The 25,515-nt window shown below is 37.0% G+C and overlaps 3 protein-coding genes across 7 annotated transcripts in view; 2 read left to right on the top strand and 1 right to left on the bottom strand.

The window, feature by feature from the left end:
- LOC112055596 (gamma-aminobutyric acid type B receptor subunit 2) overlaps positions 1-4,397 on the top strand; it is a 110,804-nt gene extending 106,407 nt beyond the window's left edge. Inside the window, exons 16-17 of the mRNA XM_052883484.1 lie at positions 99-328; positions 845-4,397. Coding sequence (XP_052739444.1) covers positions 99-328; positions 845-1,783 — 1,169 coding nt within the window. The 3' untranslated portion in view covers positions 1,784-4,397. The remainder of the gene's footprint in view (positions 1-98; positions 329-844) is intronic.
- Positions 4,398-5,280: 883 nt separating this feature from the next.
- Positions 5,281-10,774, bottom strand: LOC112043522 (probable ATP-dependent RNA helicase DDX28). Its single transcript, XM_052883485.1, has 5 exons — positions 10,176-10,774; positions 8,997-9,268; positions 7,785-7,957; positions 6,547-6,823; positions 5,281-5,624 (listed from the first exon to the last, which is right to left on the bottom strand). Exons 1-5 carry the CDS (start codon positions 10,684-10,686, stop codon positions 5,370-5,372), a joined length of 1,488 nt encoding a protein of 495 aa, XP_052739445.1. The 5' UTR covers positions 10,687-10,774; the 3' UTR covers positions 5,281-5,369.
- Positions 10,775-13,560: 2,786 nt separating this feature from the next.
- Positions 13,561-25,429, top strand: LOC112043174 (ecdysone oxidase-like). 5 transcript variants are annotated; one of them, XM_024078587.2, is made up of 4 exons: positions 13,561-13,758; positions 19,967-20,118; positions 23,031-23,164; positions 23,643-25,429. In XM_024078587.2, exons 2-4 carry the CDS (start codon positions 19,983-19,985, stop codon positions 25,197-25,199), a joined length of 1,827 nt encoding a protein of 608 aa, XP_023934355.2. In that variant the 5' UTR covers positions 13,561-13,758; positions 19,967-19,982; the 3' UTR covers positions 25,200-25,429. The 5 variants fall into 5 exon arrangements, with proteins under 5 accessions (XP_023934355.2, XP_052739625.1, XP_052739624.1 ...); XM_024078669.2 differs by lacking the exon at positions 13,561-13,758 and adding an exon at positions 19,108-19,280; XM_024078831.2 differs by lacking the exon at positions 13,561-13,758 and adding an exon at positions 19,108-19,328.
- The last annotated feature ends 86 nt before the right edge of the window (positions 25,430-25,515 follow it).

Here is a 25,515-nt window from a genome sequence, read left to right as displayed (position 1 = left end):
ATAGTTTCGGAGCTTGTTCGAATCTAACAACAAGAAATCCAAATCTCTTTATAATAGGTTTATAAAATAAATTAAAATAGATAATTTATTAATTTTAGCACAAGACGATCCAGTAATACAGAGCATGGGGCTGAGACTCGAGTGCAAGACCCGCAGGTTTGTGACAGATGAAACCCAAGAACTGCACTTTAGGATAGAAATACAGAACAAAGTTTACAAGAGGGAGGTCGCAGCTTTGGACAGGGAAATTGGGAGACTGGAGAAACTGTTAGCAGAGCCATTGGAACTTAGTTCAGGATCGACTGCGTCAATTGTTTTACATAGACGAGTAAGTCACTTCAATTTAAACTGTCTCAAATCCTTTAAACCTCAGACCAATTATCTTGTATTTATGTCTGTCGTCTTTTGAGGCGAACGAGGTAAGCTCACACATCGAAAATATTTTACACCAATAAATATATCCTGTGTCCTTACACTACACACAAGTCACAACTATAAATTTTAAATCGTAATACACACACGTGTAATTTTAACACAATGAAACATCGATTCTATAGATGCAATTTGTATAACACGTTTGATCATCATCATATATTTTTGATTGAGGGGTAACCTCCAGCGAGGCAGGTCCTCTAAAACGTAATTGGTCTGAGCTTTAAACACAATTAACACTGACCCAGGCAAATATAGATAGTAGATCTACGGTTGGAAACTTTCTAATATTTTTGTTTCCTTTGCCTAAAATATTTTTTATGTTTTATGAAACTGATTAGTTAAGTTGGTAACTGACCACAACCCAAAATACAATTTATAGATAAATAAGAGCTCAAAATTTGTCTTTCAGGCAGAGCTTAACACTGTTGCAGAAGAAGACAGAACAGACAAAGACAAACGAACACCTAGTATAAGTGGAGGTCTACCGATGCTCCTCCTTTCCGTCCTACCGCCAGTCATACCTCGAGCCAGCTGGCCTTCCGCAGAAGCTTGCAGAGGAAGGAACTCTGTCAGCTTTAGCTCCCAACCGAAGCTAAACCGAAAGTCCCAACCTAGCATTGACTTATACAACTTATGCTTAAACAAACGCGAGGAAAACCAAGGCTTCCTCAAAAGGTTACGTAGCTTTTTCGGAAGCAAGACATCAAGTAGGAAAGCTTCAGCTATATCCATAGCAGATCCAACGGGCCAAAGCATTGCTTCAGCTCTAAGAATGCACGTTGGGATGATTGCTGGTCTTGTGCCGAGCAGAAAACATTCGATGGTTCTATCATGTAACACTCTACACGTACCACACCCTGAATTGAAATTGAGAAGAGAATCCTTCGCAAGAAGCGGACCAATCATAAGAGTGACAGACGACGAGACTACGTGTTCGAAGTATGAGCCGTCGTGTTCTAAATATGAGCCCGTAAACTTGAATAACTTGTCCGACAAAAGCATATCCTCCGGTACGCATAAATACGTCGCGGAACCAGAAACTAAAGTCAATTTCGTATTGCCAACGACGCATCGACGACCGATGTCCCATCAGAGTTCGTGCGAGAGGTTCAAAGGTTCTCCGAGGTTTCCCCACAGGATAGCACCGGCCACAACCAGTTTGACTGCTCTTAATAAGAGAAAAACTAGTGCTGATAGCGTTTTTCACATATCCGATACAGTATTCGATGAACAAAGACGTTACAGTCATCAGAGCGTTTGTAATAAGGAAGATAAGGAGAAAGCAATATTAGAAAGTAGATGGAGGTCTACGGAAGATGCCAGACCTGGGCCTTCTACAAGGAATTAATTACGTCTATCTCTATCTTAGGTTAAAGTGCCAAATATTGTAAAAAAGTATTTCTGAGTTGTGTCTTTTAGATGATTTTATAGCAGAAGAGAAAAAAGAGCCAGTAATGAAGTACGGTCTTTTCCATTACGAGAAAATCGTAGGTAAATCTTAAATTATGAAAATAGTATCCCGAAAACAATGTAGTTGAATGAGTGCATTGACTTACGAGTACCTACATGTTTAAGTGTATCTATTGAGTGTATTTGTGACGTTATGATACAAATCCTATTAATCCGATTTCAGCGAGTTATATATCTATTAATTTTCTGTTCGATGTCAATCTTAAGTTAGCAGAGAGTTGCAGTAAAATTCACAACCAACCAACCAATCATCGTCATGGGCAATATAATGACATAGTTTTAAGGCTTTCCCTCACGTACGGGGTGAACGGCAAAGCGACGCGACGGAAGTTGTTGAGCTATAATTATAATTGCAATATACTTATTAATATAACTGTCGATCTGTGAAATACTGAGCGTTTCCAATTTTTAGTAAAAATTATCAGTCCGAATAATACCAATAATAACACAACAGTATAAGGTGGTGTTCGTAAAAGAGTTTAACATTAAGTATTCTAAGCCTGCCAAAACAGCACTGGATCAGCGGCGGGTGTAAGGCCTAGTTTAGACTACTTTAGTATTTTAGTCGAGTACGAACGATTTTTGGGCGGTAAATCCAAAAATTGTTCACCCTTTAATTTCCATATCCTCCCTTCAAGGAGGAAAGAGAGACCTGCCGGCCAATTCACAAAACTTTGACGTATGTTAGCCACCTTATAATTAACATCAAATCAATTACAACCTCATATTTCGTATTCCGTAAAGCCCATTGTTAACAAATATCCTAATGTCAACTGGACTATGTCATCTACCTAGTTCTAGTAGTATCTAGTTACCTACTCTATGATATCCACGTTATTGTTAATTTCAATTTTAATCAGTTAACATGAAGTTAGTGAATACGAAATCACGTGCCTCAAGAATTACTAACAATAGCTAGATGGTAAACGTATACCTATCTCCACTAACATGCGTCAAAGTTAGACTATTCACAATTAAAAGGTTAAACTGTGACGTAGCAGCGTGACGTTCTACGTAACGTGTTCTACATCGACTAGTAGGTATATCGCAACGATTCACGTCACGCCAGCGTTGCCTCGCCGTCCCGTCAATTCGCCTGTGTGGCATTTATCCTTCCTACCATACTTATAAACATGGATTATAATAATAAATAATAATAATTTATTTATTCATAAGAACGATTAAATATAAACTTCAATTTTCTTCAAAGTAAAGTAAACTTTAAACATCCACTTTACTATAAAGAAAATTGATTTTATTTTCAAACAATCAGTATAATATATATTCAAAACAAAAGCTATACATACATATAATGAAAATGTATAGAATAATGAATACATATACTACAATGTACAAAAGAATATCGATAGGTACCTACTATAGATTACTCTATAGAAAATTAGTTTAAAAAAATATTATAAATAATACCTAACTACGACTATCGTGGAAATCTGTGAGACATAACACCAAAATGTAGATTAAAACTGTATAATAAAATACCTAATGCTTAGGTAGCTACTTACTCTAAAGAATTAGCACCACCAAGGAGTAATATTTAGCTAGACACTGCAAGCCGTCCATTGAAGCGTGCCCAAAAGATTAGAATGGCAAGCGCATATTTGCCTCTCATTTAAATTGCGTAAAAAATATTATCATTATCAAAAATATATAATCCCACCTACCTACTAAAATGTTAACGTCAACTTTTTGTAAAACCGTCTGACGAGTTTTATTGAAAATATTTTGTTAACTTATAGATATCACTTCATAACTCTAGTGGCATTATCGAAATGTAGCAAAAAATTGTCATTGCTGTGATTCCATTTTATTTATATTGATTACTCTACCCTGCCACGTGACGAAAATTCGTTTTACTTTTGAATATCACTGTCTAAATAACTTTCATGACCACAGAACAGACACGCTAAATGCTTTTAACTCATGACGCCATCAAAAGTAGCAAAACTTTTATCGTTTGAATTAGGTTATTAAATGAACAAGCGGTGTCTAGATAAATAAAAGTCCGTAGTAACTTGTAGTAACTGATAGTCCTTGGGGGCCCAAGAACAAAATATTTATCGATGACCTTTAAATAAATATTTATCCTTGTGTTCATAAATAAATATTTTAAACCTAGCCCAAGGACTATCTTTATCTATTTATCATTATGATCATTTTTTGTTTGTTTATATTTATATTTTATCACTGGTTCTGTATCTCATTACCTAAGCTATGTTAATAATAGGAAATAAGTAGAAAATAATGATCACTTGAAAGCAATATTATATTTACTAGCTAAATATTAAAGAACTATTTTTCAAAAATTACTTTAGAATTTAAGAACTTAACCTTGATATTTAATATTTATATACTTGATAGGCAAGTGTGTTCAAATTTTATAAGAGAAAAATTACAATATATTACATAGTGTTAGATTTGAAAATAACTATTTTAGAATGTACTTACTGTGTGGACATATAAAATATTGAAGTGTGTAATGATTTTTATTTTTGAAACATTTATCTGTAAATATTAGCTGTAAAATTTTCAAAATGGCCGATTTTCTTTACCCTTTTTTTGTTCTATAAGGCATTGCAATACATCAATAATTGTTATCAAATAAAAAATCTCTATTGGGGCGAAAGTGGTCAAATAATCCATCATCCGTCGTTAGGAGTCAGTTCTAGTCAATTCATGTTATGCTTTAGCAAGGCGAAGGCGGACTTAGCTGAGTCCGCCGAAAAAATAGAATTAACTACCTAAATGTTCTCAACCTTCACTTCACTTGTGTACAGACCTATATTGAAAAAAAATATTTTCTACTAATACACTCTAAAATGCCGCATATCAATAAAACGAGAGATGCATGTGATTTTTTTTTATTTTTTGTGATTGATTGTGATTTTTTTTGTGTGAGTGAAAAAAAAATGTGATTCCCTTCACTTTCCCGCAAAACTGATTTCAGTACCTTGCATGTCCTGTGAAGTGTTGCTCTGCTTATAGGTTATTTAGATTCTAAAACACAGTCCTCCACCGCGTCTATCTGTTAGTGATCAACTAGGAAAGTGCCATCCCTCGGTGACGCCGCTGAGGACCCATTAAGGAGCCTACGACACTTACACTATCAGAAAAAAAAATAGGTACTGAACGGATTTTCGCGCAATTTTCACCAATATAGATATATTCGACAATGAAGGTAATTGTCGAATTTCCAAACCATTTACACTTTGAAAAGTGCACCTAAATAAAACAATGCTTAGTAACATACGATTTTATTTACATTACCTAAAACTTTATTCTAGTTCTATGTTAAGAATTTGTATATCACCGTAAAAAATAAACAAATAATTATATTGAAACATCAGACATTCTTACTTTACGGATAATTTGAAAATTATAGTATAGTACAAGTATAATATAGTATAGTATAATACAAATATAGTATAGTACAAGTACATTTTTACCTATTGTAAGGCAGCGGCAGAAGATTTGGCTATTCTGTCCTCAATAATTCTTCTAATATTAGCGTTTACGTTGGGCAAAGGCTCATTCTTCCTCACAGCGGCCTCTATTTTCTGCACGAGCAGCACCTCTCTGGGCCAAGCCACGAAGTTGGTGACGTGGCAGTCGGTCGATGACCCCAGCCGGCCGGTACGTCCGGTGCGATGTAGGTACTCCGCGGTGTATAGAGGAAAGTCGTAGTTTATTATATGTCGCGTCTGAAAGGAAATGAATAAACAATCTATCTATAACAGTACAGTTGTTCTGGGGTTAATTGAATGGATCTTAAGAAAAAATAATTTAGTCTGACAGACTTGAGACTACCTTTTTATTTTGATATTTCCACTTAAATGCCATTCAAGGGTACCGGTTAAGGTGGGCACAGTATGGAGGTTTTAAACATGGTGGTTTTCAAAAATGTAGATGCGCACTCAGCATTTGTTAGTTTTTTAAAGCATTATGATGGTCTTACACACTATTTCAAATTGCAGAGTTTATAAGTATTATGATATGGCATAACCTAAGTCATAGCATAAGTTTTCAGTGATTATCTGAGACTTGGTCACTAACTATGGGCCTCATAAGAAGGCTCAGAGTCACTCAGCGTGAAAGTCGAACGAGCTATGCTTGGAGTTTTTCTTTGTGATTGAATCAGAAATGAGGATATCCACAAAAGAACCCAAGTCACTGACTGACATAGTTCAGCGAGTCGCGAAGTTGAAGTGGGGATGAGCAGGACTCATATCAGAGTAGATGGACGCCAACGTCCATAACGTGCGGGGTCTCCATTCCATTTCCAAGATGATGGAATGACGACACCGGAAAGCGTAGTGTTGGTCGACCCCTTAATACATGGACAGAGGACATCAAGCTGGAAGCTGCTGCAAGCTAGCGGCTCGAGGCTGTAATGTTTGGAGGTCTAAACATGAGGTCTATGTCCAGCAGTGGACGTCCATCAGCGCATAATGACAAATGATAGCCTATGTCACTGGTTGTATTGCAGCTTTCCATTGGTGAAAGAATTAAAAATTGGTTTTGTAATTTTGATATGAAAGTTTAATAAACAAACTCACTATAAGTGCATGTTTGTAATATAGTAGCAACGTTAGTATTAGTTGTCAGTAAATTCTACAAACTCACCCTAATGGTGTCCAATCCACGCGACGCAATATCAGTACAAGACAGCACATTGACCTTCCCACTTCTGAACATGTCGAATTTGCCAAGTTTCAGCGCCACAGCCATCTGTCCGTTGACATTGATGCACTGCACGTTGTTCTCCTCCAGGAACATGGAGACGAAGTCGCAGGTCGCCGTCTTGTTAGAGAAGATCATCACAGGCTTCTGTTGGTTCACGTCGGCTTGCACCAACTTTAACAGCTCGGCTGGTTTCTGAGCTTTGCCTAAACGGAGAAATCTGTGTACGAAAAATACAATACTTAACTCATATTATCTAATATAAACAATATTCATTTTGTGTAGTACATGGAATAAGGGTCCGAAATATATTGATATTAATTAATAAAAGTTAAGGGTTTCTTATAAAACTTAATTTCAAAATCATAATCATAATCAAAATAACGCTGTCATCCATTTTGTGACGTCACAATGTTACTTTATGTAGTAAACATCAAACTAATTGTTAAGTAATATTTTTGTCATCAGCTCCATTTGTAAGGGATATGTTAACTTGACGTCATGAACCAGTTGAAATATGGCCGATAGGAGTATTGTCAAAAATATATTCAAAAACTAAAATTTCATGTATGTATGTCACAAAAAATATGATTTTTTTTTATCTAGTAGAACAATAATGAACTATTTAAGACCATTTTAAAAAAAGAGTCAACTAGCCTATTAGCGGCCTTAGCTAATGAATAATCTCTTCCAGACATACTCGTGTGTCTAAGCACAGAACATAGATAAAGCACTTAAGTAATGCATGTAGATAGTAAACACAGAGTAGTCTTTACTAGCAATGTACTGAAATCGGTGAAATCCATTAAAAAAAAAACAAACGTCACGCGTCTCCTTGGCCACCGCATATACAAACTTATTTCATAATTTGTATTTTTAAATGTAACTCTAACAACAATTACGTAAATTTATATAATAATAATTACTAATAAAAAAATACTCTTCTTTAGTTTTTATGAAAAGTTTTTAAAATATTTTTTAAAAACATAAGACACAATTTTTCTTGAATAATATTGAAAATTACTGTGTCGTAATGCGACAGTTTGTGTCGTACTGACTTGAGAATGTATTACTTTATGAATTTTGTATGTGGAGTGGCTACGACACCGTCGTGTTCCGTACGCTCCATCTGTATATTATTGATTAATCTGTGATAGTAAATAAATAAATAAAAAACATACTTGTGTGGCACATGTGGTAGAATTCTATGAATGTTGCTGGTAGTGACCGTTTTCAGTGACTGTGGGTCCATGAAGGAGTGCACCGTTTCTGGTAGCTCATGTGGTAATGTTGCACTGGCCAGTGTAACTTGACACCCTTCAGGAGGGGATTTGATGGCCGCTTTGAATGTGATCTGAAATAGTTGAAGTAAAAGTAAATTGACAAGAAAAACTAAAATATGTTGAAAAAAAATTACAACAGATTGGTCACTGTGACTAAACAAGGCAAGGCTTATGCTAAATACTTATATAAACTTTTGACAGCCTCCGTGGCGCAGTGGTATGCACAGTGGATTTACAAGACAGAGGTCCTGGGTTCCATCCTTAGTTGGGCTGGTTGAGGTTTTTTTATTTGGTCTAGGTCTGGCTGGTGGGACAAACACGTACCGCCAAGCAATTTAGCATTCCGGTACTATGTAATGTAGGAACCGAAAGGGGTGTGATTTTCATCCTCTTCCTAACAAGTTAGCCCGCTGCTATCTTAGATTGTATCATCACTTACCATCAGGTGAGATTGTAGTCAAGAGCTAGACCTTTCGGACTTGTCTACCCTAATAAGTGTGTAGCTATTGATTCTTCAAAGATTAAATATAATTTGGTAAATGTACATGACTATATTATGTAATTACTAGCGGACGCCCGCGACTTCGTCTGCGTGGAATTTAGTTTTTTACATATCCCACGGGAACCATGAATTTTTTTGGGATAAAAAGTGTTTAGCCTATATGTTAATCCAGAGTGAAATCTATTTCCATTCCAAATTTCAGCTAAATTGCTTCAATAGTAGCAGTCTTAAAGAGTAGCAAACATCCATACAAACTTTTGCATTTATAATATTAGTAGAAAAATCTCTCTATAACTTGCTTAAAGACCTTGGCCTCTCTAGAAGTGCAGCTAGTTCTATATTAGAACGAGTATCCAAAGCTGCTCTTCTTCCAAAGGTTCTTACCAAATTTGCCTAGGCAGGGAGAACAACACGAGCAGAGAACGGGGAGTGTTGATCGATCATCAAGGAATTCCTTAACCCTACATCCTGTAGTCACAAGTTCAGGACTCTGCTCAGAGTTCTTCTCTCTACCACACCATGGACCCGGCATCCGCACGGTGAATTCATTGAATGCTAAGATATCCGTCTCTCATAGGATTACCAAATACTCATAGATATTTACTTACAGAGAATTTCCTCATTAAGATGGATAGCTTGTCTATGAAACTGTCATCTAACAAAGAGTCTGCCTCATCCAGAACTATATGATGGACATTGTGAATTTTGAAGATGCCAGTTGTTACTAATTTACTGTATGCACCCAGTGTGGTTACAAGTAGATCACAGTATTCTATCGGAGGATTTAATAACTTCTGTTTGGTTTTACCACCGACTAGTGTTGTGACGTTAATATTCAGATTCTGTGCAATGTTTTGAGCAACTTCTCCAATTTGATGTGCTGTAAAAATGATTAATTCATTATATTATCATTATCAACCCATATTTGGTTCACCGCTGAGATCAAATCTCCTCTCAGAATGAGAGGGGTTATGCCTAGTCTAACACGATGGCCCAATGCGGATTGGCAGACTTCACACATGTAGCATACAAAGAAAAATCTCAGGTATGCAAGTTTCCTCACGATGTTTTTCCTTCATAGTTTGAGACACGTGATATTTAATTTCCTAAAATGCACATAACTGAAAAGTTGGAGGTGGAAGCCCCGGTGGGCTATCATGGCTCTGTAAAAATGATTAAAATATTTATTTATTATTATAAAGATTTATTGAGAAAACATCCATCCTGAGACTGATAATTAATATTTTATGGCCTGTTCTTTCAAATTGTGTGACTAATTTGTAGTTTTACTTTAAAAACATGTCCTCTGTGAAATTCAGTTTCCACAAATCCTGTGAGTACTATAGATATTACCAGAATAAGTTCAAGCCTGTCTGTTAATCAGTGTAGTAGCTTACCTAGGCTCTGTATGTTGGGAGGGCCCAATAGACAAGTGGCAAATCCTGAAAATCTCAGTAGCAGTTTTTTCTCTGAGAAACACCATATTAAATGAGATTGTAGATAAAATTTTACAAATTTTTGCTTTCACACATAAGTAATAAAATATCAGACGTATTGCTAATCCAGGGTATAATCGTTCATTCAACCAAATCTATCAAGTAGTATTAGTGTGAAAAACTCACAAATATTCATGCAATTTTCACATTTCTAATATTAGTAGGATATGAAGATGATGCCTATAACTACTAATCTTAGTTTTTAGCTAAGCTAAGTAGTTTTTCTAACTTTAAGTAATTTTTCTCACATAATCCTTGTGTATTTGTATTTTAATTAAAACCCAGACTCACCTAGCTCTCTGCTTGGTGTAATAACTACTGCCAGAGGACTGTTGAATTCCTCTTGCACATGAGGTTTCCACTCAAGTATATGTTGTAATATCGGAAGCAAATACGCCAAAGTCTTTCCACATCCAGTCTCAGCAGTCATCGCGGTGTTGTGCCCTTGTATTATAGGAAGAAACGACTTTGCTTGTATAGCTGTAGGTAAAGAATAACCTAGCTGAGACATAACCTCTCTGAGTTCACTTCGTAGCCCAATTTCTTCGAAAGTTTTTCGATACACTTCTTTTTCACCCTTCTTATTAGCATTTCCATAGATGATGAAGTAGTCGTTCTTAGATTTAGCGTGCAACCAGCCCTGGGAAGCGAGTTTTACGTTATCGAATTTGCTATACGACTGGCCTTCGTAGTGATTCAGTTCTGGACGTTTGCACGATATTATAGGTAACTTTTTCTTTGCTTGCTGAACGCTATAGTACCGGCAATAAGATAAATTTATTAACACTCTTAATTTCGACATTTTGCATTACAAATATGTTAAAAATATGGAAAAATTTAAACTTGAAAACAAAACCCACCAACCACCAACATCAACTGTCAGTGTCAACTGTCAACATGAAACATGACATTGACAACAATGACAGTCAATATAAATGTCAACTGTCGTGTGTCACACTGACATACCTACTTGTATTATCTGCAGCTACAGGTATTTACCGCCAGTCGTCCGGATACTTCATTATTTTAAAATTGTTTGCAAATTATCAATTTCATATTTTTCCATAAGTTAATTAAATTATCTAATTATAGAGAAATGTATGTTTAATAGATATACATACTTCACACTGAGACGTGATTAAGTGGATATCACCTCTGCCTTCGATTCGGAGGCCGTAGTAGGCTCGAATTCGGTCCGGGGCATGCAACTCCAACTTTTTAGTTATATAAGTGCATTTTAAGAAATTAATTATCACCACGACTTAAGCAGCTTTCGTCACGATGTTTTTCCTTCACCGTTAGAGATATTTAGACGTGATATTTAATTTCTTAAAATGCAATTGATAATTATTGATAATTTTAAATATCATTGTTAAAATGCACATAATAACTATAAAGTTGGAAGTGCATGCCGTAAACCGAACCTACGCCCTTCGGAATTCTAGGGAGAGGTCATATCCACTAGGCTTGTCACGGCTTTATCTTTAATTTAGTAAAAAGTAATTACTTAATTGGACTTTAAAAATTCCGTAAATCATAAATTACCTCAATAAGTAAGTAGGTAGATAATTTTATGATTAACTTGCAAATAATGTTTTAACAGACTACCTCAGTAACGCACTGATTCTTACCTCATAATTCGTGCCTCATTGCCGATTCTTATCATAATAACCATAAATGGATACAAGATGTAACCAAAAAATTTTAAATTACCTTTTAACTTATGTGGCTCCAAGGAAATCTTGAAATTTAAATAAAGGTAGGCAGGTAATTATATAACTTGTTTGTGGCGCACTGCAGAATTACTGTTTTGGTTTAAATAGTAGAATAGCTAGGTACTTGTTTTATTAAAGAAAAGAATATAGACATGACTACTATTCCCATTTTATCTCTTCCATGACATTCATAGTAAAAATACTCAGCCCAAAATTGAGAAGTTAGTGGTCTTTTAAAATCAATTCAATTCAATCAATCAATTAAATTACCCTAATTCTGCCAATCTGCATTGGAGCAAAAAGGAAGGCCTAGCGTAGTTGATGACTGATAGGCAGTTAAAATATGCTGATAATGATGAATATTCCCCCTTCCCCTGCAACGAATCGAAGAGTTTGCTCCTCTATCGCTGTAACCATACAATAAAAAACAAGATATAATTGTTATTCATCCTTTCTTCTTGTGTTACACTACATATACACTATTATGCACGTCGGCGTTGTTTCTATTTATATTGCTATAAAATATATATTCGTCCGAAATTCCTCAGTTCCTGAAGACAAAAGCCTTCGAACAGTAAGGTATGTATTGCCAGTGATGACCTATGGTTCCGAGACTTGGTCGCTAACTATGGGCCTCATAAGAAGGCTCAGAGTCACACAGCGGGCGATGGAACGAGCTATGTTCGGAGTATCTCTGCGCGATCGAATCAGAAATGAGGAGATCCGCAGAAGAACCAAAGTCACCGACATAGCGCAACGAGTCGCGAAGCTGAAATGGCTATGGGCGGGGCACATAGTTCGAAGAGCCGATGGCCGTTGGAATCCCTGAGTGCTGGAATGGCGACTCCGCACTAGAAAACGCAGTTTTAGCCCATCCGCTCACCTGTGGACTGACGACATCAAGCGATTCGCAGGGATTTGGTGGATGCAGGCGGCTCAAGATCGTAATGTTTGGAAGTCCCTACAAAAGGCCTATGTCTTGCAGTGGACGTCCATCGACGGATATGATGATGATGATCCTTTCTTCTTGTATTACACTAGTACTTGCTATTACTAGCACTTGTACTCACGTCTTCTAGTTAATATGGCTATAACAAAAGAAATCTTAATATTATTGCGTAATAAAGTAATAGCAAATTTTATGCTCTATAATTTAATAAATGTTAACATCATTGAAAATATATAGCGAGACAATCGCGATAAATTGAACTATATCTAGTGACATTTTCCCTTGAAAAATAATATTTAGGTATGCAATGACGTACGAATAGACGCAGAAGCGAATTTTTATGAGACTTTTAGACAACTTTTAGAATACCAAAATGAAGGTAGATAATAAGGAAGAAGGAATTCGACTTACAACTTTATCTTAAAAGCGTAACTTAATTTGTAACACATCCAGCAACGAATTTTCTTGTAAATGACAAACACCCTGGACGTGTAGTTTACGCGTATCACACACCAGTCGCTTGCGAATTTTGAATTTAATTTTTATTATTTACAAGTTAGCTAGTTAGTTAAATAATTAGTTAGGGGTTAGGCCAATAGTCACGCTGGCCCAATGCGGATTAGCAGACTTCACACACGCAGAGAATTAAGAAAATTCTCTGGTATGCAGGTCTCCTCACGATGTTTTCCTTCACCGTAAAATGCACACAACTAAAAAGTTGGAGGTGCATGCCCCGGACCGGATTCGAACCCACACCCTCCGAAATCGAAAGCAAAGGTGATTAAAGCGCAAAAAACAATAAATACAAATTCCTAAACTCACGTAATCTGAGAATCAAAATCAGGGCCTTCCAAACAAAGGAAGGTGTCATTAATTGTTAGAAAAGTCGTTAGTAGGTACATATATACGTATAATTAATAATAGCCACAAAAACATGAACTAAGGAGGGGAACTATAAAAACTAAAAAGTAGATACAAATTGTGTTTTAATGTTATTTTCAGTCATATCACAAACTTCTAGTGGATAAGGTTCTTTTTGTGCCGTTTATGTAGATAGGTGCGATTGTTTATATTTTTCTAGCGTCATAATAAAGTGTCCAAGAGTTAATTTTTCTAGTGTCTTAGTTAATTACTTATGTATGCCTCCAATTACATATATAGCAACATATTTCGGATTTATTCCTCTCCAAAAGGAAACGGTGGAAAAAAGGTTGGTACTTCATTTATTTTAAACGTACGGTTTTTTTAATAAATAATTTAACGAACCTAGTAACTGCAAGTAAATGTACAAAAATTTTCAAAAATGTACGTAATATGCGTAAGAAATATTTAATTTTGAGCTTTTATCTGTATATTTTATTGATAAAAAACGTATAAGTAGTAGTTTAATAAATACCAATCATCATTATCAACCCGTATTCGGCTCACTGCTGAGTATGAGTCTCCTCTCGGAATGATAGGGGTTAGGCCAATAGTCCATCACGCTGGCCTAATGCGGATTGGCGACTTCACACACGTAGATAAATAACATAATTCTCCGTTATGCGGGTTTCCTCAGGATGTTTCTCCTTCACCGTTTGAGATAAGTACGTGATATTTAATTTCATAAAATGCACACAACTGTTGGAGGTGCTAGCCCCGGACTGGATTCGAACCTACGCCGTAGCTCTGAGAAATACTCAGTCCAGGATAAGCTTATAAGCTACTAGCTGAATCCGCGCGGTTTCACCCGCGTGGTTCCCGTTCCAGTGGGAATATGGGGATAATATATAGCCTATAGCCTTCCTCGATAAGCGGGCTATCTAACACTGAAAGAATTTTTCAAATCGGACCAGTAGTTCCTGAGATTAGCGCGTTCAATCAAACAAAGTCTTCAGCTTTATAATATTAGTATAGATTTAAGAAATTGCTTAGGGTACCCCGTCTAGGGGACTTCGAGAGATACTATTCTACCCACGGTCCCTATTATAATTTTTTAAATTAATTCTTTGCAGTTTATTTAAGAATAGGGGGCCTATAGGGGAACATTACTTAGGGCCAAGGTACCTAAATCCGGCACTGGAAGTACTCATATGTCGCGCGACTCAGACTTCCGCGAACAAAGTCACGGGAGCCGGCTAGTTAAATAATAGGTATAGAAAAAAATAATGATGGCCTTAATTATAAGATTAAGAATAATTTAATACATTAATTATATGTTTTCCATGATGTAATTATGGATTTTATTTTTTTAGTCATGTAAACAGCCTTGGAATTATTTAAATTGATATTTTAAATTAGTTTAGAAGCGATTTGCGCCGGTAGGTACATACATACCTACATTTATTTAATTTCCGTGAGATTATTTTTGTCTAGCGGACGCCCTCGACTTCGTCCGCGTGGAAATGGTCGTAAGCTTTCAAGCTCTTCTATTTATTTTTTCGTATGTTTTATAATAAATAGTCCAACAATAATTTTAAGAAACTATTACTTAAAACATGAACGATTTATATAAATAAAACTTTAACCCCGTTTTAATAAATTAGGGGTACAACTTTGAAAAATGTTGAATATTTTAGGTATTTTTCTGGTAATACACCAGTACCAAAACCTAAACTGCGATGATGTGGAATGCCCTTTCAACCTTTGTAGGACTTTCTATACAAACTTTCAACCCCTGTTAAACCCCTTCTGGTCTAATTTTCGCGACAAAAAGCAACTATAGCCGAAGACAAAAAGATTATGGCACTGTGTAGCCTTTGTGAAGCCTATGGCACAGAATACATATGTACAGGTACTACGTTGCGATTTAAAAGTAGGTATCATCATCATTATCAACCCATATTCGGCACACTGCTGAGCTCGAGTCTCCTCTCAGAATGAGAGGGGTAAGGCCAATAGTCCACCACACTGGCCCAATGCGGATTGGCAGACTTCACAGACGCAGAGAATTAAAAAAAACCTCTGGTATGCAGGTTTCCTCACGATGTTTTTCCTTCACCATTTGAGACACGTGATATTCAATTTCTTAAAATGTACACAACTGAAAAGTTGGAGGTGCATGCCCCATGGATTCGAACTCACACTTTCTGGAATATGGTGGCAGAGGTCATATCCACTGGGCTATCACGGCTTAAAATAGGTATACTAAAAGGATTATATCTAAGTCATCAAAAAAACAACCAGTAGGTAGAATAACTTACCAAATTAAGATAAGTTATTAAAAAAGTGCGCAAAATATACAATGTATTGTCCGGTGGGCATTCCTCTTTGTTGAAATATGGCGGACTAGATTCGAAAGAAATCACCGGGGAGTTTAATTTATGAGTTTGATAATGCAACGCTAACATTGATTAAATATAACGAGTAGGTTACACGAAAAACTCTCTGATACATACCTACATATAAATAAACTTGAAGTGTCTGTCTATGATTTCAAAATGACTGTGTTTTCTCAAATGCTTATATAGTTATTTACAAGATTCCTAACAAACAGCAAACAAGGTTTTTTTAAAATTTTTGTCTGTCTGTCATTCAGTTTGTCCGGACTAATCTTTGTAACGGCTGAACCGATTTTCAGGTTTGACATACCCCTACTTATTGTTTAGTAAAATACTACTATATTGTTTAGTAAAATGTAGGTAATCCACAATCTGCAAATGCATAGCTTTAAGCAATGTGTCAAAAAACATTTACTTAATCGAGGTTACTACACGATTGATGACTTCCTCGATGATAAAGATGCTTGGAGGCCATTGGATCAGCTTCCACCTTCACACAGGAAGTAAAACTATACGAAATTGTAATGTTGTCATCAATTGTAAATTATTATATTGTATGTTTTTTTTAAAAAGTGCAACTGTTGAGTTTCTTGCCGGTTTTTTCTCAGCAGAACCAGCCTTCCAAACCGGTGGTAGAATCTTTACAAATAGTCAACTAACGTATCAAAAGTGCTTGTAAACTGAGCCTACTTGAAATAAATGAATTTTGAATTTTGAATTTTTGAATTTGAATCTCTTTTTTCCCTGGATAAGCTTGCGCCCAAGAATTGGATACATCTTACATATTGCCTACATAAGTTAAGTCACTGTCATATTTATTTTAAGCGAGCATTTTTGTTTCTTTTGTGAGAAATCTTTACCCTTCATTTAGGCCGCCCATCTAATTTTGATAGCCCCTCTAAAACACGCTACGCCACTGGACAGATACATGATACATTTTACCCCGAAAAATTCATGGTTCCCACGGAGTTTGCGAAAATCTGAATTTCACGTGGACGAAGTCGCTGGCGTCGGCTAGTCTTTAGTTAATAACAGTTTGGTCAAGAATGTTCCGCAATATAGATTTTAAAATAATCGTCTAAAACATATCCAATAGGTACACAGATACCTAACAAGGGATGCCAATCGTATTATATTTAGGTCTGCGATATACCTACTGTTGAAGAAATATATCATAGTCATAAATACCAATGATAATTTTATACTATAGATCGGTTACGTCCCTACAAAATCACCGCAAAAAGTGATCTGAATAATAGGCTACAACCCTGAGCCTGAGCGTTCACATATAGTTTTTACACTTCCTGAACACACAACTCGACATTGTAGACGATATTTAGGTATTATTTGTTTAAATAACGTTCGTTGTTAACCACAACTAACATTGAGTTGTGTATTTTCCTCTATTGAGCGCCTCATTTTTCATGCGCTAGTAACACATCTAACAGTATTTAATATCGTCGGTGGTAAGTAGTATCAACTTGAAATATAACCTCAGCTCAGGGCTTCGGTTCCATAAAATTCTGAAAAATAAAACTTTACATAAAAAAAGATTTATCATGGCAATAAATTAATTTGAATTTGAATTTTATACTTCGATACTCTAGAGGAAATTAAACTCTTAGAACACTTGTCAAGTAACATCGTTACTCGTTATAAACTACAAGAAGAAAAATTCTATCTAGCTACTAGAAGAAATCTCCAAACGATACATTTCTAGTTAAATCTTACACCGACACACAGGGTCTCAAATTCGGAAAATCTCGGCAAAAACTCCGCTATTCGATTCCTGTACTAGTTCCGTATGTATGTAATATAAGATCCTAACTACGTACGGAACCCTCAGTGGCCGAATCCGACTCACACTTTCCGGTATTTTACAGCTAAATCTGAAAAATACTATGTATTTCTGAAGAAATATAGGCAACCCTAGTAGATATGGCTGAACGTCGCTTCTAATTACGATCTTAAATGCTATACCTACTCGTATATATATTCTTTCGTGTAAAACATCTCCGAGCCCTCTATTAACGTGTTGTCTATGTCCCGTACATTTTGAACAGAATGTGGTTTCTATGGGCGTACTTCCAAGTGAAGATCCTAATAAATCTGGTGGAAGTGCTCCAGATACTGATTGTATGTGCGTCGCGAGCCGTTGACAACCAGAACTATCCCACCCAAGCTAACGTATATGGTAGGTATTTTTTTTTATAAACGGATGTTATGTTCCTGCTTATTTAAACTTTGAAAAAAATATAATTATGTATAGTTAAGCCAAACTCGATATGTACCACCAATCAGGGGCAAGCAGGGTTTAACAACCCCAACCCTTTCTTACCCCATAGGGTACCCTACCCTACCCCATAGGATAGGGGTTGAATTGAGGTAGGGTAAGGGTAGGTAGGGTAGCTTGGGTAGGGGTAGGGTAGGTGTAGGGTGGGAGTAGGGTAGGGGTTGTGTTGGGGTAGGGTAAGGCAAGGGTAGAGTAGGTGTCGGATAAGGCTGGGAGGCAGGGCAGGGTAGGGCAGAATAAGATAGCGGTAGGGAATGATAATAATCTATATTCATAATAAAACTGTTAGTGATAAAAAAATACTTAAGAACTATACTAAAAATAATGTTATTCAAGATTTTTCTAAAATGTTAGGGGTACCTAAAGGGTTAAAAAGTGGTTGAAATTTCACGTTTCAAGTTATCTTTTTGTAAAATGATGAGTAGACTGTTTATTATACTTAGACATGCAAAAATATTAACAGGAGAGGTTGAAATAGGGATTGAAAGTTTCACGAGGTCACGCGGACGAAGTCGCGGGCGTCTCTTAGTTATCAATAAAGATTATTACATAATTTCCTCTTCTTTAAGAACCTTATTGTAAAAATTCTCTAACACCAACAGTTATGCCCAGTGGATATGACCACTGCCTCCGATTTCGAATCTGGTGCGGGACTTGCACTTCCAACTTTTCAGTTATGTGCATTTTAAGAAATTAAATATCACGTGTTTCAAACAGTGAAGGAAAACATATCTGAGAATTTTCTTAATTCTCTACGTGTGTGAAGTCTGCCAATCTGCCTTGGCCTACCCCTCTCATTCTGAAAAAAGACTCGTGCTCAGCAGTGAACCGAATGTGGGTTGATAATGTTAGTAAAGTTAGGCGAGGCTTACCACCTGTGAGGGGCAGAGATCATCGAAGAGAAGTATTTGGAGGAAAGCCTTAAGGAGGTGTACTAATAAAAGTAGATACCCACAAACTGTCTTATAATGATAGGTACCTACCCACAAATTGTCATATAATTGTTTCCTAATCATTCTTACCGCAACTCGTAGACATATAATTAATTGGTATGGTTCTTTTTGATGCCATCATTTAGTATTTCTAGTGTTATAGTGAAGTGTCTATACAAATGTCCGATTGCGAAATAATTCTAAGCCCCACTTTCAAAAATAAACATCGAAAAAGGACGGAAAAAAGGTCTGAATTCTATTTTATATAAATCGGTTTACCTATTCCATAAGTTAGGTAGGTACCTATAGGAAGTAAATATTTTTAATACATAGTAGTTTAGTACCTAGCCTTTCTTGATGAGTACTGTTTACCAACAAAGAAATTAGAAATGAAGGTAAAAAACGCATGTCATTTCATAACTTATTTATTTGAAATCACATATGGTTTGTTTATAAGATGTTATATAAAATATATCAACCATATCTAATTGTTCTAAGCTTATGAATCAAATTTACTTTCATTAATTTAGGAACAAGTCAATTATAATTATTATTAGGTGTGAAATGACTAGTGATTTATACCCTCATTTTTAATTTGTTTGTTACCAACAAACAAATTAAAAATGTATGTATTAGTATAGTAGTTTTTATTACGTTATTAAAAACTACAAAACTTTCACAGAAATAGGATAGGTAGTTATTTTATTATGAATTCAACCAGATCCTTACCTATTTATACTTTTATACAGGGTAATACCTGGGTTTCCGGGACCGACGTTGTATTGGCTGATGAGCATCATCCCTTGCTTTACACAAACGTCCTCTCACCCCAAAAGCCTGTTATCATCTCCGTACCGTCGTGGGTTCCATTATGTTAATCAGACGCACGGAACCCTAATTCATGTCCACTATAATGTTGTCAATTTTCTGTAGGTAAATTTTATACGGGATGTGGTTTCTATGGGCGTACTTCCAAGTGAGGATCCTAGCACACCTGGTAGAAGTGATACAAATACTGGTCTTACTAACAACGCAGGCGTTTGTGACTGTCAATCACCACTATCCCACGCATGCAAACGTAAATGGTTGGTAAGATTTTTTAATTATATTGCGTTAAACACATACCAACAAAACGAACCAAAGTCACTGACATAGCTCAGCGAGTCGCGAAGCTGAAGTGGCAATGGGCGGGCCACATAGTTCGAAGAGCTGATGGACGTTGAGGTCCCAAGGTGCTGGAATGGCGACCCCGCACCGGAAAGCGCAGTGTTGGGCGACCCCCCACTAGGTGGACCGAGGAAATTAAGCGGGTTGCAGGGAGCCGCTGGATGCTGGCGGCTCGAGATCGTTGTGCTTGGAGGTCCATGCAAGAGGCCTATGTCCAGCAGTGGACGTCTATCGGCTGATAAGGAAGGAGGAAACACATACCTACTCTACTTCTGCTACAATTAAAATTGGTTAAACCTATATTGAGTGACTAAGCCAGTTTGCTAGCCACTTTAGGTTTTTGAGTCAGTAAATCAATAGTAGAAAAGTATCATCATTACCAACCCATATTCGGTTTAGTGCTGAGCTCGAGTCTCCTCTCAGAATGAGAGGGGTTTAGGCCAATAGTCCACAACGCTGGCCCAATGCGGATTGGCAGACTCCACACACGCAGAGAATTAAGAAAATTCTCTGGTACGCAGGTTTCCTCACGATGTTTTTCCTTCACCGTTTGAGACACGTGATATTTAATTAGTACAAAAGTACGTACCTACCTAGTAGAAAAGTATACCTACTGTATCTGAATAGAAAAGAAAATTATTATCGAGAACTTGTTATAAACGAATAATTCATAACCCTAAAACTATCTATAAAGTATGTACGATTTATCTGCATATAATTAAATAGGTACCTAGGGTTTTTTTTACCTTTTTTTGCGTGGAGAAATTCTCATGAATACCTTCTCGCCACGGGGAGGCAAGACGGTTAAGTCGGACATAAACCGACTAAAACCTCAGCGGTGTTCCGACTCGTCACCTGATAACTGGGCAACGGAGACGTTTTTTAAACGACCGCAACCCAGCCAGTGAAGGATTTTCTTACCTATAGGCTAACCTACCAGTTCCTAAGATAGAATATGTTTAAATAGAGTTTAATTTTGCTTGTTTTCTTTTATTTTTTGTGCTGTACAAATAAACAGTATTAAAATAAATAAAATAAAAGGATTTATATATCTACAGCTGGGTGTTCTATGGTAGGTAGGCTACAATTCTTTTTCTTTATTACCTAACATTGCCTTGGATTTTGAATGGTCGTTAGTGTCTACTTACTAGATAAGTACATACTTGACGCCTATAAAATATTGACGACTCAAAAGGTCGTTAAATTTACTTATCTTGCATTAGAATGTAGATACAAAGTTATTTAGTACGGTAGGTACTAAATATTATCTTAAAAAAACTTTGAACACGAAAAAAATTCTGCTATGCCACTGTTCTAAACAGTTTTTTGCCGTTGCGGGCCTATTACCATCTATGGTCATTTACAAATGGAAAACCATCGGCTATACACAAGCAACATTTTGTTAGACATACAAGGCTCACGTCCTACAAATTTCCACCCTGTGTTCTATAACATAAAAAATGGATCTTAATCCCACGGAATAAATATGCATCGCACCTAATGCAAAAAATCAAATTTTTGGAAAACAGCGAAAGATTCAGCGATATTTTAAAGAAAATGAATCGCAATTGGATATTGTTTACCTAATAGGTAATCAAAGGACATGTCCCAAAATGGGCCTTTAATATTTATAATTTATAAGCAGGTCGATAGTATTTTTACGGATAGAAGATACAAATTGCTGCTGAGATTTATCAGAAAGATAATATTCAGAATTTTTGGAACCCGCATTAATTAGATAAATATTTTTTTGTTTCACTCCCTTGTCTACAAATTAAACATAGACAATACAGTAAAAGTGTTCAAAACAGCCAATATAAACACCTGGAATTGAATTCATATCCTATCACAAACCCCCGGCCGAAGGCCGGTGTACAATGGGGATGATGACTAGGTTTGAATATATTAATTTTTATAATACATTCGGATAAACTAACTAAGGCTGAGGACTTTCCATACAATCTTTCAACCCTTTTTTCACTCCCTTCTGATTTTATTTTCGCTATAAAAATATCCTTTAACCTTCTCCATATTATGGTTTCAATGGACGATGCGTCGTTTTACACATATTTTTGATTAGCGAACGCCCGCGACTATGTTCGTCTTTAGACCTCCATAAACCGGCCCTCGCAAAATCCGTTCTTAGCGGATGTCTACAATCTATTAAAAAAAATATAGATAGTAGACATCCGCTAAAAAAACTTTCCTGCTAAATTTCATCTTTGTAGGTCAAGTGTCAGAGTCAGGAATAGCTTCGAGGTCAGAAGTCGCAAGTATGGCTCTTATTTGAAGGCTCAAAGTCTCTGAGCGGGCGATGGTGCGTGAAGCGTGGCAATGAGCAGGCCACATAATTTGAAGAGCTGACGGGAAGTTGGGGTCCCAAGGTGCTGGAATGGCGACTCTGCACCGGGAAGCGCAATGTTGGTCTACCCCCCACTAGGTGGACCGAGGACTTCAAGCGGATTGCAGGAAGCCGCTGGATGCTGGCGGCTCGAGACCGTTGTGTTTGGAGGTCCATGCAAAAGGCCTATGTCCAGCAGTGGACGTCCATCGGCTGATTATGAAAATGATGACGTCAAGTGGTTTTCGACATATCTTTCACTTAGATAACATGAAGCGGGGGTGATGATGAACTATCGGAGCTCCGTTGCGACGACAGTGTTTCACTTGTTTCGATCCATTATTGAGACTCGACTGGGTGCGTGCGTCGTCCTCTTGTGCTGCGACGTCGTGTCGTTGCAACGCTGCTGTGACATACAATTCGTTGATCCGATTCAACGCAATGAGGCTTCACCATTATATTTTAGTCAAGTCACAATTCATGTTTTAGATGGAGATGGTTTTGACTTCATCATAGTCGGCGGCGGCACGGCGGGCTGCGTCATCGCTAACAGACTTACCGAAGTAGAACAATGGAAGGTCTTGCTCATCGAGGCGGGAGGCGATCCTCCTTACGTCTCCGAAGTAAGCATCTTCATTAATAGCCTAGATTAATGGTAGTAGCTACCTAGTATAATTTTGAAAATAAACGGAGGCAAGATCTAGACAATCGTCATGAACATCTTAAAGCCAAACCACCCTCCAATACCACAATTATTATGTTGACAGTACCCTAACTTGTCCTCTCTGCGCCAGGACATTCCGCGCAAAATTACAGAGCGTTTCATGTAGGATGGTGCGGGTGACAGTTCATTTCACTCTTGAAAGTTTGCCGCGATTCGTGATAATAGTACGTATTATAAACGTCATACAGACGACCATACTCATTTTTATATTAAAGAGTCCCCACGATGGAAAGCCAGCCACAAAACGACTTTTTCTTTGCTGTAGTTTCCATACATTATTTGGACACAACAACTTACATTCAAGTCTATTATTGAAAAATGCATTCGTATCATATCATTTACAGTAACATGGTAATTATAATAATAACACATTTCAGATTCCTGCTGTATCCGTTATGTTGGGTGCAACGTTCCCAGAATGGAATTACAACACGGTGGACGATGGCGTCACAGCGCGCGCTCACGATTCCGGCACTATCCACCAGACGATGGGCAAGATGTTGGGCGGTTCCAGCTCTATCAACTACATGTTCTACGTTAGAGGAAACAGAGCGGATTACCAAGAGTGGGCCGCCTTAGGGAACAATGGCTGGGACTGGGACTCGGTCCTCCCGTACTTCATAAAGAGCGAACGCTTAAACAATGAACACATCTTGAGGAGTTATTCTGCCTCACTCCACGGAACACACGGCTACCTCGGAGTCACCAGGCGGGATTTCGAAGAATCCCAACGTGAATATTTCGAAGCATTCAAAGAAACAGGCCACGACATATTAGAAGATACCAATGGTTTCCAGCAACTGGGCTATTCCGCTGCCAGTTATACAATAAACAAGCTGCGTCAGAATACCGCGTTTGCCTACATTACACCAATCAAACATAGACCAAATTTATTTATAATTAAGAACACTTTAGCAAGAAAAATTATATTTGATGGTAATAAAGCTACTGGAGTAGAAATTCAAAATTCGAACGGTGTCATCAAAACCGTGACAGCGAGAAACGAAATTATAATTTCTGCAGGAGCAGTGAATAGTCCTCAACTATTGATGTTATCGGGTATTGGACCAAAAGATCATTTAGCAGAAATTGGTATTGAAAACTTGGTAGATTCACCCAATGTTGGTGCTAACCTACAAGATCACATGCTTGTACCAGTAATGTTGACAGGGAAAAACACATCAACACTGCCAATCGTAGGTGACCTAAAAACACTAAGTAATTTAGAAAACTTTCCCGGGTCGACAATTCTGGGTCACGTCGCTTTGGAAAAGTACCAAACATTTCCAGATTACCAAGTCACCGCATTGCCGCTTGAAAGGGGCACGATTCTTCCTACACTGATGTGCTCTAAAGTGTTCAGATGGAACGACAAAACATGCATTGCATTAGCGAATTCAACAAATCGTGAGACTTTGTTCGCTCTAATATCATTTTTACACCCCAAATCTAGAGGTGAGATCCGTTTGAAGAGCAATAATCCGAAAGACAAGCCATTAATATTCGCAAACCACTTTTCCAATAAAGACGATCTAAAAAAATATGCTAGATGCCTCTCAGATTATACGAGTGTGAGAAATGCGAAATTTTTCAGAGAAGTTAAGTCAGAATTAGTAGACTTAGAAGTTAAACAGTGTAAGCATTTACCCTTTGCGAGTACAAAATACTGGCAGTGTTATGTACTGAACATGGTAGCGTCACAATATCACTTGTCAGGGACTTGCGCGATGGGCGTAGACGGAGTTGTCGACAGCAGATTAAGAGTAAGAGGGGTTGAAGGCTTGAGGGTAGTTGATGCGAGCGTCATGCCAACAATCGTCAGCGGAAACACCTGCGCCGCTGTTGTAATGATAGCGGAAAAGGCATCCGACATGTTGAAAATTGACAATGGTGCGAGATTTACATTTACAACGAATATGGAGTACACCAAATAGAAGCGAAGCTCGAAAATAGTTTGGATGGTTGTACAGATTTTAATTTTAATAATGTTTTAGAATTCGAACTATCGCGAGTGTTATTCATATTAATTTATTTGTACTTAAATAAATTAAATTGAAATAAATTAAATTGAATAAAAAATAAGACATCTACAAATATCTTATGGTAAAGCAGCAAATATTTTTGAATTATTATTTAAAGAGAAAAATTAAATTATTTCATATTATTATTTAGTTTTTTTGTTACACGCCAACTGTTCCATCATTATCAATCCATATACGGCTTACTGCTGAACTCGAGTCTCCTCTCAGA

This window comes from Bicyclus anynana, chromosome 9 (genome assembly GCF_947172395.1).
Source record: "Bicyclus anynana chromosome 9, ilBicAnyn1.1, whole genome shotgun sequence".
NCBI classification, from domain to species: Eukaryota; Metazoa; Arthropoda; class Insecta; order Lepidoptera; family Nymphalidae; genus Bicyclus; species Bicyclus anynana.
The sequence above is the reverse complement of the archived record's forward strand: the minus strand, read 5'-3'. Positions and strand labels throughout refer to the sequence as shown.